Source organism: Macrotis lagotis, chromosome 5 (genome assembly GCF_037893015.1).
Source record: "Macrotis lagotis isolate mMagLag1 chromosome 5, bilby.v1.9.chrom.fasta, whole genome shotgun sequence".
Taxonomy (NCBI): Eukaryota; Metazoa; Chordata; class Mammalia; order Peramelemorphia; family Peramelidae; genus Macrotis; species Macrotis lagotis.
In genome coordinates, this window is record NC_133662.1 from 267,804,155 (window position 1) to 267,820,703 (window position 16,549).

General features: G+C 41.0%; 1 protein-coding gene across 5 annotated transcripts in view; it reads right to left on the reverse strand.

The window, feature by feature from the left end:
• LOC141489120 (uncharacterized) overlaps positions 1-16,549 on the reverse strand; it is a 41,575-nt gene that overhangs the window by 18,102 nt on the left and 6,924 nt on the right. For all 5 annotated transcript variants that reach the window (XM_074189818.1, XM_074189817.1, XM_074189816.1 and 2 more), the window contains 7 exons: positions 16,393-16,532; positions 15,608-15,805; positions 13,690-13,958; positions 11,134-11,296; positions 10,213-10,373; positions 7,409-7,641; positions 6,568-6,704 (listed from right to left, as the gene is read on the reverse strand). In XM_074189818.1, coding sequence (XP_074045919.1) covers positions 6,568-6,704; positions 7,409-7,641; positions 10,213-10,373; positions 11,134-11,296; positions 13,690-13,958; positions 15,608-15,805; positions 16,393-16,532 — 1,301 coding nt within the window. The remainder of the gene's footprint in view (positions 1-6,567; positions 6,705-7,408; positions 7,642-10,212; positions 10,374-11,133; positions 11,297-13,689; positions 13,959-15,607; positions 15,806-16,392; positions 16,533-16,549) is intronic.

Genomic DNA, 16,549 nt, shown 5'->3' on the forward strand with positions numbered 1-16,549 from the left:
CCTAATTTTCCCATTTGAAGTGCCTTTTAGCTTCCTTAAGTCAAGTAAGGGGAACATTTTTCCATACCCTACCACCTAGGGCTGCTATTTAAACCTTATCATGCCACAGAAAGATGTACCCCTCCCTGTTTTCTGTAAAAGAGCATGAAGATATAGTTTTTTCTAAATTAATGAACTACCTTTTAAAAAGGATTATTTTATTTTATCCCCAATTACATTTAATGGCCATTTTAAGATTCATTTTTTTAAATTCGGAGTTCCAAATTTTCTCCTCGTCCCTTCCTGAGACAAAAAGCAGTTTGATAAAGATTATACAATTTCGATCATACAAAATATATTACCACATTAGTCACGTTGTGAAAGACAGACCCAAAAAGAGGAAAAATGGGGGGGGAGGTGAAAATGGTATGCTTTGATGTACACTCAAATTCCATCAGTTCTTTCTGTGGAGGTAAGTAGCATTTTTTGTCATGAGTCTTTCGGAATTATCTTGAGCTACACTGCGGGGGGGCGGGGGGGGAGCTAAGTCATTCACAGTTGATTAGCATACAATATTATTGTTACTTTCTATAATGTTCTTCTGGTTCTGCTCACTTGACTTTGCATAAGTTTGTGTAAGTCTTTCCAAGTTTTCTGAAGCCATCCTGCTCATCATTTCTTATAGAGCAATTGTTTTTCATTATCACCGTATACTGCAACTTGCTCACCCATTCCCCAATCGATAAGCATCCCTTCAATTTCCAATTCTTTGCTACTACAAAAAGAGCTGTTAAAAACATTTTTGCAAAAGTAGGTCCTTCCCCTTCTCCACTTTAATCTCTTATGATACAAACCTAGTTAAGTCACGTATCAAAGAGTATGCACAATTTTATAAGCCTTTGGGTATAGTTCCAAATTGCTCTCCAGAACGATTGAGTCAGTTCATAACTTCATCACCAATGCATTAGTGGCCCAATTTCCACATGTCCCCTCCAACATCTATCAGTTTCCGTTTTTATCATATTAGCCAATCAGACAGATATGAGGTGCATATAAAAGAGCTGCCTTTGGTTGAGGCAAAGAATTAGAAATCAAGGGGATGGATGCCAAACAACTGGGCAATGGCTGCACAAGCTGTAGTATGTGATTGTGATGGCATTCTATTGTGCTGTAAGAAATGTCAAGTCGGAGGGATCTATAAAAGCCAGGAAAGACTTACATGAACTTATGCAAAGTGAAGCCAGCAGACACAAGAAAATATTGTTAACAGTAACAATATTGTAAGGATTATCAAATGGGAAAAATAGCCATTCTGATCAAAACAATAATCCAAGACATTTCCAAAGGACTCTCTTTGTCTCCCATGAGAGAAAGAGAGAAAGAATATATGCACTCTGAATAAAAAGTGAAACACATTTTATAAAATTGTGTTTGTGTTTTACAATAGAGTTAATATCAAAATATGTTTTTCCTGACTTCATATCCACAGTTAATATCAAATTGCTTTCCTTCTCAGGGAGAAGAAACATTAGGAAGGGAGGGTGTTTAAAATGCAAAAATTTTTTAAATGAATGTTAAAAAATTTTTATGTAATTGGAAAATGTATAATGAAAAATTTAGAAAAATTAAATGCCACAGCAAGGTCAATTGGTCGAACTCATAAATCTTGAACCATTGAAAAAACTTTATAAGGAACCTTCAGATCTTCCTGAACTCTGAATCCTTTCCTAAAGAGAGTTCCTCCTATTTGGAGTTAGCAAGGCACTAAAGGGATGACTTATTGAGTAGTCATATTTGGTTTTCCAAATCTGGTTTGAAATGAGAAAGGAGAGATCAGTCTAAGCCTAATCTTGCCTTCCCCTTTAATCCTATGAATCTCTCTCTCTCTCTCTCTCTCTCTCTCTCTCTCTCTCTCTCTCTCTCACACACACACACACACACACACACACACACACTAGGTCCTCAGATAAAGCAGTTAGCTCAAAAAAAATTCTGGAAAAGGGAAATGAGTTACATTCCAGTCTCAGAAATTTCCTTAACTTTATCATCTTAAACAAATTAACTTATCTCTATTGATCTCAAGTTTCTGATCTGTAAAGAGGGAAATAACGACACCCACTTCCCATGGTTATTGTGAAGACCAAATGACAGAGGATTGTGAAGTGCTCATCACACCATCTAGCATCTGATAAGCGCTAGATAAATAGTGCCTAGTATTATTAGTGGGCTACCCATTCCCCCACAAATAAAAAGTGAGAAATTGAAGGGATTAGGAGACCAGGTCATATTGAGAATTGAGTGAACCATGCTGACTCTATCTTGTGACTCAATTCTGGAACTAGCTGTTTCTATTCAATTATGGGCCTAGTCCAGTTTCTGTCTTGGGAGAAAACTATTCCTTTGTGGGATTTGGGAGAAAACTTGGTTGTATTGTTTGAGCCTAGCCCTGTATGACTGGAAAGCTAGACCCCCCCACACACACACTTATTGCTTAGAGATCTTAACTATAAGGCATAGATTATACTGAACCAAAATTTAGTCAGATTCAAAGACTAATGCCAGCATTTTTCTCATGATTGAGGTATGCCTCAAGCAACCCATATGCATTATTTAAAAACCAGCCCCTACTGTATAATTAGCTATTGTTTCCATGTTCCCTTGATTGTTTACAGATACTCAGGGAGGTGGGATATCTCTTTTTTCTAAATTCAGGAAATTGCACCTGTTCACTCTCCCTTTCCTAACTTAGAAAGTCCCTAATCTTTCCTCTAATCAGAAATGAATTAACTAATGGTGTGTAGTGTTTCTTTTTAATTCATTGGTCTTATTTGATTAATTATTTTTAACATATAAAATAGATCTCCCCTGTATTTGGGGTCTAGTCATAAACTAAGGAAGGGATCTAGCCCAATTTGTTAGATAATTGGTATACACTGCTTAATAAAACAATATATTCAGAAGATCGAATATTTGTTTCCTTAGTCATTTCATCTTTTACCCACCACATTATTGGTGTAATGGACAACTGGCCATGAAAAGTAGAAATTGAATTGGAGGGGAAGGATGGAAAATGATTCTCCCTCCCATGCAGAGAATGTGTGGGGTGTTCCTTATAGGACTCAATGGTATTGCATGTGGGTTTATAAGAGAATGTGATAAGCACTTGTACAAAAATATTCATAGCAGCCCTGTTTGTGGTGGCAACAAATTGGAAATCAAGTAAATGTCCTTCAATAGGGAAATGGCTTAGCAAACTGTGGTCTATGTATGTCATGGAACACTATTGTTCTATTAGAAACCAGGAGGGACGGGATTTCAGGGAAGCCTGGAGGGGTTTGCATGAACTGATGCTGAGTGAGATGAGCAGAACCAGAAAAACACTGTACACCCTAACAGTAACATGGGGACAATGATCAACCTTAATGGACTTGCTCATTCCATCAGGGCAACAATCAGGGATAATTTGGGACTGTCTGTGATGGAGAATTCCATCTGTATCCAGAGAAAGAACTGTGGAGTTTGAACAAAGACCAAAGACTATTACCTTTAATTTGAAAAAAAAACTGATATCTTATTGTCTGATCTTGCTATCTCTTATACTTTATGTTTTTCCTTAAGGATATGATTTCTCTCTCATCATATTCAATTTGAATCAATGTATACCATGGTAACAATGTAAAGACTGGCAAATTGCCTTCTGTGGGGGGGGGAGAGGGAAGTAAGATTAGGGGAAAAATTGTAAAACTCAAAATAAATAAAATCTTTAATAAAAAATGTGGCAAACCTCTCAAATAAAGATTAAAGAAATAAAAAGAGAGAATGTGATAAGAAAAGGGAGATCGGAGAAAAAAAGAGAAGGGCAGGAGAGCCATGGAAACTTTAGTTACCTCTGGAGTGAACTTTCTATTTTTGTCTGTTTAGGTGTTAGATGTCTCTTTATATGCATTAAACTCAGGACAAGCTCTACTCCCATTTTCCACCCTGTACTTCCCAAGATAATATATTTAGACATGAAAGAAAACCTAGAGGCCACCAATGTGCCTCTTTTTACAAAGGATGAATTGGGGGTCCAGAGAGCTCAGTCGGTGCCATGGAAAGGATAATGGATTTAAAGTGGGTTCAAATTCCAGTTTTCTAATTATCCCCTGTGTGATCTTAGGAAAATGATTTAACCTCTCCTTGTTTCCTCCTCTTTAAAATAAGGAGATATCATTTTTAGAAGTTGGACTAGGGGCGGCTAGGTGGCATAGTGGAGAAAGCACCAGCCTTGGAGTCAGGAGTACCTGGGTTCAAATCTGGTCTCAGACACTTAATAATGACCTAGCTGTGGGGCCTTGGGCAAGCCACTTAACCCCACTTGCCTTGCAAAAACGTAAAAAGAAGTTGGACTAATAGATGACCCTCATACTCCTTTCAACTCGGTCTCTAGAGGAGTGTCTTAGCCAAGGGCTCAGAGGTGAGCTCCAGATTCAACATGGAAGTCTCCCTAAATGACAGATAATAGACTGAGAAGAAGAATCTAGAAAATGGAGCTAAAGGAATTCTCTCCTCTGTGTTCCCTATGAGAAGCCAAGGTTCTCAAAATGGGGAGATTAATTACAAAGGAGACCAAAGATAATCTTTGAGAGATGCCCTGAATATGAGAAGGGAACTGTGGGTATGGCACATTACAGATCCTGTCAGGTTTGCTGACTATTAGTTAGAGACTTTTCTGCCCTCCTCTCCTTTTTTTAATTCTTTGTTCCAGAGAATATACTTCAGAGGAAGGAGAGAGGGATGGGAAATGGAAATCATCTAAAACCAAAGATCTTATTCCTTAAATTTTGTGAGAGAGAGAGAGAGAAAGAGAGAAAGTAGGGAGAGAGAGAGAAAGAGAGAAAGTAGGGAGAGAGAGAGAGAGAGGGAGACAGGGAGAAAGAGATACTAAAAAATTCCATCACCTTGAAGCTTTTCTGTGAAGTATTTAAAAGGGGAGCTCAGGGATCTTAGGAGGATACCATTAATGAGGCACAAAAATCTGGAAACTTTATTAGCTGAGAGTCTAGGCCAAGGAAGAATCATTTCCTTCTGTTCCCTCTGATTGAAAAGAGAATCAGAGGCTTTGAAATAAGTTGAAGCCATTTTGTCTATCCAGATGCTGGAAAATGAAAAGTGAGCCTGCTGATCCTTGGAGATGTTGGATGAGAAGGCAAGAGGGAGAAAGGGTTGGGGGATAAAGAAAAAAAATCGTCTTCTATTTAGACTCATTTCAAGAGGTTGGTGCCAGTTCTAGGGTGAGTCATTTTTTATTCTGAAAATTATCTTTATACTGAAGGGCCCAGTTGAATGGATTGGGGAATGGAATATGGTAGATTTGAAGGGGGGGAAAGGCAAATTATCCAGATAAATCTATCAGGTCTAATTGTCATTCCTGTTGAACAAACTTCCCGCTACTGAAGATCTTTTTACAAAGACTGGCTAATGCCTTCTCAAGGACGATTGTAGAGGGGATTCTAGCTCTGGTATTGACCATGTCAGGTGGAGCAACATGGAAGGGGCCAAGCAGGACAGTTCAGCTGAGCTAACCACCTTATTACACCTGATTTCTCTCCTTCCTTTGACTCTGCACCGGTGTCCCCCATTTTGGAATGCCTACTTCCTCATTTACATCTTTCAGAAACCCTCTCATGAGAAATCTCTCCAGATCTCTGCTCCAAGGCTACAAGTATCTCCCCCTCCACCATCATTATGAAGCTCTTGTGGTTATACCCATATATTTGTATATTATCTCCCCCAGTTAGACTACAACTTCTATGTGTTTTTGCTTTTGCATTCTCAGTACCTTGCGCCAAGAACAAATTACTTGCATTTACAATATATTTTATAAATATATTATATACATAAATACATGTATATAACTATATATGTGAGTGTATGTGTGTACATGCCCCCATCCTCACACAATCATTTGTGGTAAGAGCTTTCCAATAGGCTGCAGCCATTACAAACCTCTCTCATTATTTTTTTTTGTATGTTAGTATAGTCCAGGGATTCACAATCTCTTTGGGTAACAGCCACCGGAGTAAAAGTCAGTGAGGGACAATGATAAATAGAAAGAAAATGGGGAAATAACAGAAAAGAGAAGGTCAAAGAAGATCAAGAGATAAAGGCACAGAGAACAATAAAGAAAAAAATCAGACAGACAGAGACAGGCAAAGGGATAGGAGAAAAAAGGAGGAAAACTCAGAAGAAAGATGCAATGGAGGATGAATGGTAGGGTATCACCAGTGTCAGCCAAGGTACCAGACAGGGCTCTAGTGTCATGATTCGTTGAGGTCTCTCTTAAGCCTACAGAGCTGACATGCAAACGGCTCATGCTACTGAGGGTGGGACCACAAAGAGTCATGGGCAAATAGGGCCAGTGAAGGACTGCAATTATGTGAAATGCCTCTTCTAAAATGGTGCCCTAATCTGGGTGGGAGCCAGGTGCCCTCCTGCTCTGACCTTCATTGGTTCTGCCAACCCTCCTTCAGCAAGCAAAAAAAAAAAAAACCCAGAAAAAGCCTTTTCCCATTCTAACCATTCACCTTAGTGGAAATGTTTCCTTACCAGGCTTGGGAAAATATGCGTCCGCTTTATGATGGGAAGCTGCAGTTTCATAAAGGGAAGGAAGGAAGAGAAGGCTGCTGACTCAGACTCCTGGGGGTCCAGGAACCTCCTTTTTGTTCTTTGCCCAGATTGTGAAACTAAAAATAGAAGAAAAATTGCTGCCAGGTGGTTTTACCTTTGTGGAAGGGTTGGGAAAAGGTCAGAAGACAGGTTGAACAAGGACTTGAAATGCATCCCTGAATCTTAGAGTTGAGAGGATACTAATTGTAGACCTGGAAGGGATCATTCGGGTCACTCCCCTTATTTTGCAGAGGGGAAAACAGGGCTAAGAAGGAGAAATGATTTGGTCAAAGTCACTGAGGAAGTATTGAAGGCAGTATTTGAACCCAGGTCCTCAGACTCAAGAATCAATGCTCTTTTCATCACAAGGTCATCTGGATTGACCTATCCATGAAAAAAAATATTCCCTATTGCAGCAGCACTGACAGTTGCTCATTTACTTCAATAAAATGTTTTCCCATTTCAAGAATAAGAAAGGGTCTCGGAGATGGTCCAATGCCCTTTGGGGAGTTGTCCCAAAATAAATTAAACTTGCTACAGTTGACTCCTTAGGAAGAACCAAGAGCATTAAGGGAAAGTTTCAGGGAACCAGATTTTATCCCTGTAAGAATAATCTCCCTAGCAAGGAGAGCTATCCCAAATTGGAAGAGGCTGCCATCTCTGAGGTGCTAAGCTCCCTTTGCTGGAAAAATATTGTGCAAAAATAAAGAGCATGGTGACCTAAGGCTTCGGTGGCCATTACCAAGAGGGAGCTGTCCAAATTGTCGATTCATGCCATTACCTGCCATGGTACTTTTCCAGCATCTGGCAATGACCATCTCAGCTCTGTCTCCAATGTACTCCCCTTGAGGGCTGAAGCTGTTCTCAGGGACGTGCTGAGGCATAGCAGGTAGGGGGTCCCCATTCACTACCTGGCCCACTGATGTGGTCAACTTCTTCAAAATGAAGATGGATCTCTTGGGCCTGAAGGGTTGTTTTGGTTCCCTGAGAGCCTTCCGATTCAGTTCAATATAGCTAAGGACAGATGTAGGAAGATGGTTGTAAGTGGAATTCAGGGTCAAGATGCCAATCTAAATTAAGATTAAGATCAAGGATACAATACAATTTCATCATGTAAAATGTAAATAGCCATTTGGACAGATTTGTATTGTTGAAGTTTATTTTGTTTTGGACATTCTGCATCTCCCTCCAGCTCTTAGACCAGTATTAAACAAAAAAAAGGATTTTAATAAGCACAGTTATCTGGTATAGTGATACAACCCTGGGCCTAGAATGAGAAAGATTCTTTTCCAGAGTTCAAATCCAGCTGCAGTTACTTACTAGTTGTGTGACCCTGGGCAAGTCATTTAACCTTGTAGACTTCATTTGCCTCATCTGTAAAATGAACTAGAGAAGAAAAATGGCAAACCACTCTACTATCTGCCCAAAAAACCCCAAACCCAAACCTTAAATGGAGTCTCAACGAGTAAGAAATGACTGAAAAAATGACTAAATAATAAAGGACCCTGATAAGTACTTGCTGAATTAAATTAATATTTCTTGAATACACCGTTTCCTTTATCATTGCTTTATTACAGAAATTTGATTGCCCCCAAATCATAGAATCCACTAGTCGAAATATCCAAAGTGTAAAAACCAAGGGAATTAGAAATATCTATTGTGGGGGCAGCTAGGTGGCGCAGTTGATAAAGCACCAGCCTTGGAGCCAGGAGTACCTGGGTTCAAATCCGGTCTCAGACACTTAATAATTACCTAGCTGTGTGGCCTTGGGCAAGCCACTTAACCTCATTTGCCTTGCAAAAAAACCTTTAAAAAAGAAAAGAAAAGAAATATCTATTGTGTAACCACGAATGGGGAGCCATTTTTCTTCCATTGGCCTTTTGGATGGTTATAACTTCATTCACAGGCTAGACAAAGTTATTGCCTTAAAAATTAGTCTGCTATCTTTGATTAAACATTTAATTAGTTCACCTCTGAAAAGCTCCTAGATTTATTGAATTTTGAGTCCTGCCTGTGGTTGCCATGGCAATGCCAGGTCAAATGATTTCTTGGGCTTTATACAGCTGGTAGACTGGTTTGCCTTGAGGGTAGAAGAAAGGGGGCACAGCTTATTCAGTTAGTCCACCAGGGGATGTTTATTGTCTTTTGTTTTCAAAGAGGATCAACATCACTACCACAGACTGACTATAAACTGGGTTCAGAAGAGGAAAAAAATCAATTGGATCCCATTAATAAATTCCAGTGTTCATGACTTCAAATCTAACCCCAGATTCTTAATAGCTATATGACCCTGGGCAAGTCACTTAACCCTATTTATCTCAGTTTTCTAATCTATAAAATGAGCTGGAAAAAGGAAATGCCAAACTACTACTGTATCTCTGCTAAGAAAAGCCCAAATGGCGACCATGTCATCCTATCCAAGGTCACAGGACCCTGATCTGTAGGAGAAACTTTGGGTCATCTAGTCCAACCCTTCACTATATAGAAAAGGAAGTTTAAGAGCCAGAGAGGTTTAGTGATTTTTTTAAAAGTCAAACACATTGGGGAGGCTAGGTGGCATAGTGGATAGAGCACTGGCCCTGGAGTCAGGAGTACCTGAGTTCAAATCCGGCCTCAGACACTTAATAACCTAGCTGTGTGGCCTTGGGCAAGCCACTTACCATTGCCTTGCAAAAAAAAAAAAACCCTAAAAAAAAAGTCAAACAGAGTGAAAGGGGCAGATTTGCAACTTGAACTCAGATCTCATGATGCCTTAGTCTTCCTTCTGATATCCCAGGCTGCCTCTCTCTGTGAACCACAATCAGATTTTCACTGTCTTCCCCAAAAGGAAATTTAGTGAGATAGTATGAATGGTATCAATGCCTCAGTCCTGGACCTGGGATTCACTGACAGAGGGAGCTCCCAAAGGAAGGAATGACCTTTGCCGGGCTTAATGCCTCAGCAGAGTCAAAAGGCTGTTGGCACATATAAAGGTTGAGTCCTATCACCACAGTATGGCAAAAAGCACTTGGTAAGAAGTCTTCTTTCCTCTAGCTCCACTCTCTATCAATGAGGCACCCTGCTTCTCATTAGGCATTTGCATGCAGATGAAATGACTTACTAGAATATTGAATTTGGAGTTTAAAGACCTGGGTTTGAATCCTAGTTCTAATGCTTAGCATTTGACAGACTGGTCTGAAGTCAACTTGATTCTATTTTTCCTTTTTTTAAAAATTTGCTTTTCTGTGTCTATATCAATTTCTCTAATGATCTTCTTGAGGGCAGTTACCCTTTGGATTTTTCTAAATGTATCTTTATCACTTAACACAATGCTTGGTGAATAGGAGATGTATAATAAATAATTGACAAATGAATAAATATTAGTATTGATGATGATGATGATGATGATGATGGAAAAGCAGACTTGGCCCCAGCAAGATTGCCAGTTCCTAATTCCTCCATTTTCCCTTATACTTCTCTTTTATGAACTAAACCCTTGCCAGCTCTTGCCCTTGGGCTGAGTTGGTCAAGGCTGTGGGAACCCTGCCAATAGTCACTCCACATGGCGGCTAGAAAGGCCCCTTGCAGGGACAAGGTCTCACCTACCCCTCAGAGACCTGCAGGCCATAATGATGGATGAAGTTCACAGCCTCTCTGGAGTCATTGAACAGCAGCCACCCCACCACACGGTCCAAGGGAAAACCTGTTGTCTTCTGGGAACTCACAGTATGGGTGATGGTCACAGTCCTCAGGGCCTTCCCTCGAGCCTGAAGTTAGAGGGAAAAAAAGGAAGGCCAACCTCTGTGAACCACACTTCCATGGTAAGGGGGGAAATATGTCTGATACACGTGCTAAGCTACCAGCCTCACTTTCTCCTCCAGAGTCATCTAGGTCCAATGACTGGAGATGGCGCTGAATGTGAGGCAAAGCTAAGTAACTGGTCCAAGGTCATACATACACTGAGTTTGAGTCTGTTCCTGCTTAGAGAGGTTTACAATGCATTTTTGCATTGTATTATTATCTTTACTGTTAACATTATTACTATTAACATTACTGTTAGTTTGCTCAAATCATGGAAACTATATTTGTTGTAAAATGATGTTCATCAGAGAGCCATAGGTGGAAGCTCATTAGACCTAGAAGTTCTTAAATCCCAACACTGACACTCATCACCTATGAGACAAATCTCAAAAAAATGTCTCTGGGTCTCAGAGTCAGCTGGAAAATGATTTTTTAAAAAAGCACCTGCTATGGGCGGCTAGGTGGCGCAGTGGAAAAAGCACCAGCCCTGGAGTCAGGAGTACCTGGGTTCAAATCCAACCTCAGACACTTAATAATGACCTAGCTGTGTGGCCTTGGGCAAGCCACTTAACCCCATTTGCCTTGCAAAAACCTAAAAAAAAGCACCTGCTAGATAGTTCTTGTGTAGGTCAAAAGTGAAAGCATCTGGGGAGCGCCATTACTGTGAGCAGTGTGGGCTGACTTGGCTTCCCCCGCACCAGATGTTCCCATTGCCTTGGTCCTTACCTGGGCGAAGTAGCCGTGTAACAGGCAGGCGTTCAGGTAGGAAGCTGCATGGACCAGTTTGAAGAATCTCACATAGTTGTTGCTGTTTAAGGCTGTGAAGGCTTGAATGGCAAACTTGACCTCGGGGGACTTGCGGATATGGGGCTGGAGCTGCTGCACTTGTCTGCCAACAGAGCAAGATGACGGTTACACGCTGGCCTCAATTGGCCACCTTTGTTGAGCAGTGGCATGACCTGCTGGTAAGAGCACTGGCCTTGAGGTCAAGACACCCTGGATCCAATCCTGCCTCTGCCACTTACTAGATGAGTGACCCTAGATACACCATTTGCCCTTCTGGGGCCTCCATTTCCCCCACTCCATTAAAAAAAGAAAAAAAAATGTTGGATTAGATGAGCTCCAAAGCCTCTCCCACTCAGGGTCTAGGTCTGTAGAGGTTGGCTTTGGATTCCCAGTTCTAGAACTGGACAGAACCTTAGAGTTAATTTAATCCCTTCCCCTCATTAGATAGAGAAGGCAACTGAGGCATGGAGTTGCTGGGGGAGTGCCTTATCCAAGGTTACCTAGATAGTGAATGGTAAAGATGAGAGTCACATTCACACTCTATGATGGGAGTCACTCATCTTTTTGCTACGCACAAAGCTTAAGAATTAATCCTCAATCATTTGGCTTGAGAGGTTATGAGTAGGAAGGAAAATCAGTTATTTTGAGGACTCTTGTAGCTGGTCCTGGTAAAAACAAATGTGACTTTTAGGATGAAGGGAACTCCTGGTGTGGAATATTTCTTCCCCAAAGCAGCCCAATAGCTTGTCTATGACTGAGAATGGCTGGAGATAGGCTGAGTTCCCTGGGGATCCCTTAATTACAAGCCTCCTGTCAACTATACCATCTGACCTTTAGAAGGCATAATTACTCACATCTCCAAATCATTTTGAGTCATGAAAAGTGTTTTCCTCTCATTGATCCCACAATGTAGGTAGTGCAAGCATTATTATCTCTGTTTGACATGTGAAGAAACTGAAGCTGAGAGGAGTGACGTATCACACCCTGTTCACATAGTGACTGTCTGCCATAGGATTTGAACCCAGGTCCTCCCGTTTCTGCACTTGGCATATTTACTCTACTGCATAAGCTTTAAGCTCCTTATATGAGGACAATGATCTCTAATTAAAACTGGGTCCCTATTTAGTCTTCTCTGGATTTATTCTTTAACTCTGTTGTTAAATTAAAAATTATCTTTTATATTCAACAAATATAAATGAATGTAAGAACATGGGATGAATGCATAGTTCACATTTCTAGGACTTCCTGATCTTGCCAGTAATACCAAGGATAATTAAACCCAACATTCACAGAATGATTTTAATATTTATCATCTTGGGAGGGAGGGAGGAAGTCTAAATATTGGTAACCCCACTCAGAGGCAGAGTCAGGGCTTCTTGCCATGAGCCCCTCTGTCTGATGCAGGAGACCCGAGTTTGAGCCTGACCGATACCATATGTGATACTTTGAGCAAATTATCTCCCCCCTTCCGGGGGCTTCAATGTCTTCTCTACAAAGTGAGGGGGCTGCCTCTCCAAAGGTACTTGAGCTCATAAAAATAATTTTGCAGTACTCTGGTCAGAGAGGAGGCAACTTCACAGATCTGACAGGAAACTAGGTTCGCCTCTAATACATCCTAACCCTGCAGTCCTGGTCATGTCACCTAACCAGCACCCCACCCCAGGCAACATGTTGAGTTGCCCCAAAATTACTGCTCTAGCCTAATGGAAAGGACATTCCAGACTAAGAGTTCCAACAGTCATGAAATCATAAGCCTAGCCTGAAAACCCAAATTGAACCAAAAATGCAAAAAAAAATTTTTTCATCCCATCTGGTAGAATGGAAAGTGCTGTTTCTGAAGAAGACATCTGTGGCTCTGACACTTGTCCATGGGGCAAATCTTCCGAGTCTTGGTTTCTTCATCTGTGGAGTGTAAATAGTAATCTCCAGACTCCCTACCTCAGGTTCTGATTAGGTGGCAAGTGCTTTCACTTATCTTAAAGTTCACCTGAATTGGGAATTATCACTGTCTGTGGAACAGATCTAAAGAATGGCATCTCAAACCAAATTGTTACTCAGAATTCTTAGAAAGTAAATGGCAGGGGTGGCTGGGTGGTGCAGTGGATAGAACAATGGCCCCATAGTCAGGAGTACCTGGGTTCAAATGTGGCCTCAGACACTTCATAATTCCCTAGCTGTGTGGCCTTGGGCAAGTCACTTAACCCCATTGCCTTGCAAAAAAAACAAAAAAGAAGGAGAAAGTAAATGGCAGGGGGCATCTACAGTGGATAGAGAACTAGCCCTGGAGTCAGGAAAACCTGAGTTCAAATCCAGACTCAGACATTTAGCTGTGTGACCTTGGGCAAGTCAATTAACTCCATTGCCTTGCAAAAAAAAGAAGAAAAAAGTAAATAGCAATAGAAAAGTGGCATGACTCTAAGGAGGGACCCACTGGAAGCTAGCCTAAGCCATTTCTGCTTGGAGTTGGGTAGCTATTTTATGACATGATGACTTCACCTGAGAACATCTCCTTGGTTGAGGGCAAGCAAGATGGAGTATGCTTGGAACTCAGCTTCCCTGCTGCATGATGTGCCCTCACTGGCCAGATCCAAATACATCTCCTTCAGAGTAAAAAGGCATTTGGTTATTTGGTCCTTGTTGATGGGGGCATCAAAGGTGGAGATGGGCTTCTCACAGAGGTGATGGGCACAGTGAATATGGAAACGAGCACATTTTTCCATCAGAGATACTGTCTGTGGGTCGTGGAGGTGCTGGTGGATAATGTCCTAGAGAGATGGAAATGAAATGAAATGACATGAAAAAGCAAAGTTTCTTCTTCTTCATAAACAAAATCCCTTACAGTGAATTCCTTGAAGAAGCTATGTGTGATTCCCTTCATGAAATCTAAAAGGAGGAAGGTCTATAGCTACTATCTAGGCCAATCTATTGCCCCAACCCTGAACAATTTTTTGTATTCTATCAGAGACAGGGAGATAACAAGCCAACCTTGCTTTAGGGGACCTCCAAAGAGGGTGAGTCTACCAATGGTTTATCTCTAATCATTGGAAAGTTAGTTTGGGTTTGGCTTTTCCTCAGCATCAAGTCTAAACATTGTTTCTGGTTCTGCCTTCTAGGAAGAAGCAGAATGAGGCTAATCATTCCTCCATAAGAGAACTTTTCACACACTCAAGTGCAACACCACCAACTCGTTCATCCAGGCTTCAGAAGCATGAATTTAGGTCCCTTCTTCCTTGTAGTCCTCCCTGATCCCTCTGCAGATTATCAATGTCCTCCCTAACCTGTGTAGGCCAGAGCTGACCACAATGTTCAGACGAGGTCTGAGCAGGCCCTATACCATCTTTATTCCTAGAAGTAATGCCTCCCTTGATGCTGCCTTGGATTACAAGAAATACACACACACACACACACACACACACACACACACACACATTTTTTTTCTTTTTTGAAACAGTGCATTCAATTTTTGTTGATGTTATTTTGAAAACAGGGACGTTTTTGAATGTTCACAGAAGGATGAATTGGAGATTTCATCTGACTTAATACAAGTCAACAATACGATTTGGCTACTTTGAAAAAGTCAGATAATTTCTCTATGCCTCAGTTTCTTCATCTGTAAAATGAAGTTGGGCTCAATGGATGATTCCTTTTGGTTTTAAAAATAGGATCCTAAGAGAAAATAAAATATGCGTTCAAGACTTCCTAATAAGAGTGGGGAACCACAGGATTACTATTTACACTCCACAGATGACAAAACCCAGTTTCAGAGGAATTTGTCCTATGGACAAGTGTCACCTAATACAGGTAGGAAATTGGATATGGATTCTAATCTGGTTGATGTATTGGTTAGCTTCCCTTTGATTCTTTGTTTCAAGAGATGGCTCCCTAAGGAGAGAAGGGGCAAAGGGAATATCTGGTAATGAAAATGATCTAAAACTCAACAGATAGGAAGAAAAAGATTTTTTTAAAAAAAATTTCTTTCCCATAATAACAATCATAGCCAGAATTTGTGTAGCACAGTAAGGTTTACCAAATACTTTACATTATGCAAAATGTAATTCTACCTGTGAAGCAGAGGTAGAAGTTATTATCGCTCCCATTTTTCAGATGAAGTAATTGAGGCAAACAGAGGTTCAGTGATTATGTAGAGACACAAAGCTAATAAGTAACTGAGTTAGGATTTGAACTCAGATCCTCTTGATGTCAAGCTCAATATTCTATGTACTAAAACCCCACAAGGTGGATACCCCCAAAAAGGCAAAATTAAGGAGAATATACATGTGATGATAGGGTTTGACAAAAACAAAGATGAGGGCCAGTATAGTAGAATGAGATGAGACAAGAAGACAAAAGCAGAGGTGGGTGTTTGATCCCACTTTGCTCTCAGATCATCCCCGATACCAGCGACTGAGCACACCTTCCTTAGCCCGTGGGTCCTATTCCACACAAATCTGTACCAGTCCTGGTAATTCCTCTCTCCTTGGTCCATGATATGGGTGACAATATAATCCATGGTCATACTCAGTACAGCCAAGGGTCTGAGTTCATGGGGCAGAAGTTTGTCCAGGTCAGTGGAGGACCTGCTGTATTCTTTAATTGCTGCTCCATGGTCTACCTGCGGAAAAGAACATGGGTGTGAGCTCAGCTCCTGGCGAAGGGGTGGAGTGGTTCATGAATAGCCAATCGGAACTATGGGGTAGCCATAGAAGAGTGCAATTTGAGAGCTAAGGGGCTCAACATCTTTTGTTCAAAGATGCAAATAGAACCTGTCCACACCAGCCTCTGTGTAACTCTGGTTTATGACTTCCCACCAATCCACCAGGGAGAGTATGTGGTGTGCATGTTCCTAGATACATATAAATGCATACATGTATGTGTGTGTCCATATCTACAACCACAATAACATACATTCACACACATGCATGTGTGCATACACATATCCGGCCTCTGAAATCCAGGATCATATCCTATCATAATAAGGCAACAGGGAAGACTTCAGGGAGCAGACTATGTCCTAAAGGTCAGAAATAAGTCATTGGAGAAGCAAAAATTGTCACCTAAAAAAGAATTTCATAGATGAATTTATCATTTGGTTGAAATTTTCTCCCATGTTCATAAGTACAAGAATTGCCCATTCTATTCTTTGTGCCATAAGCATATGGACAGCAGTGCCCTTCCCCCCCCCATTGGAGGCAGCAGCACCTTGTCAGTTCCTGGAAGCATCTCGAAGGGACTGAGCTGGCTCTGGATCTCCCTCAGGTAGCGCTCCTTCTCGGGACACATATCTGGACACGTACCAGTAAGGGCTTCAGCTTTGTCCAGGGCCACTATCCTTTTTTGATCTAGAAAACCAAACCAA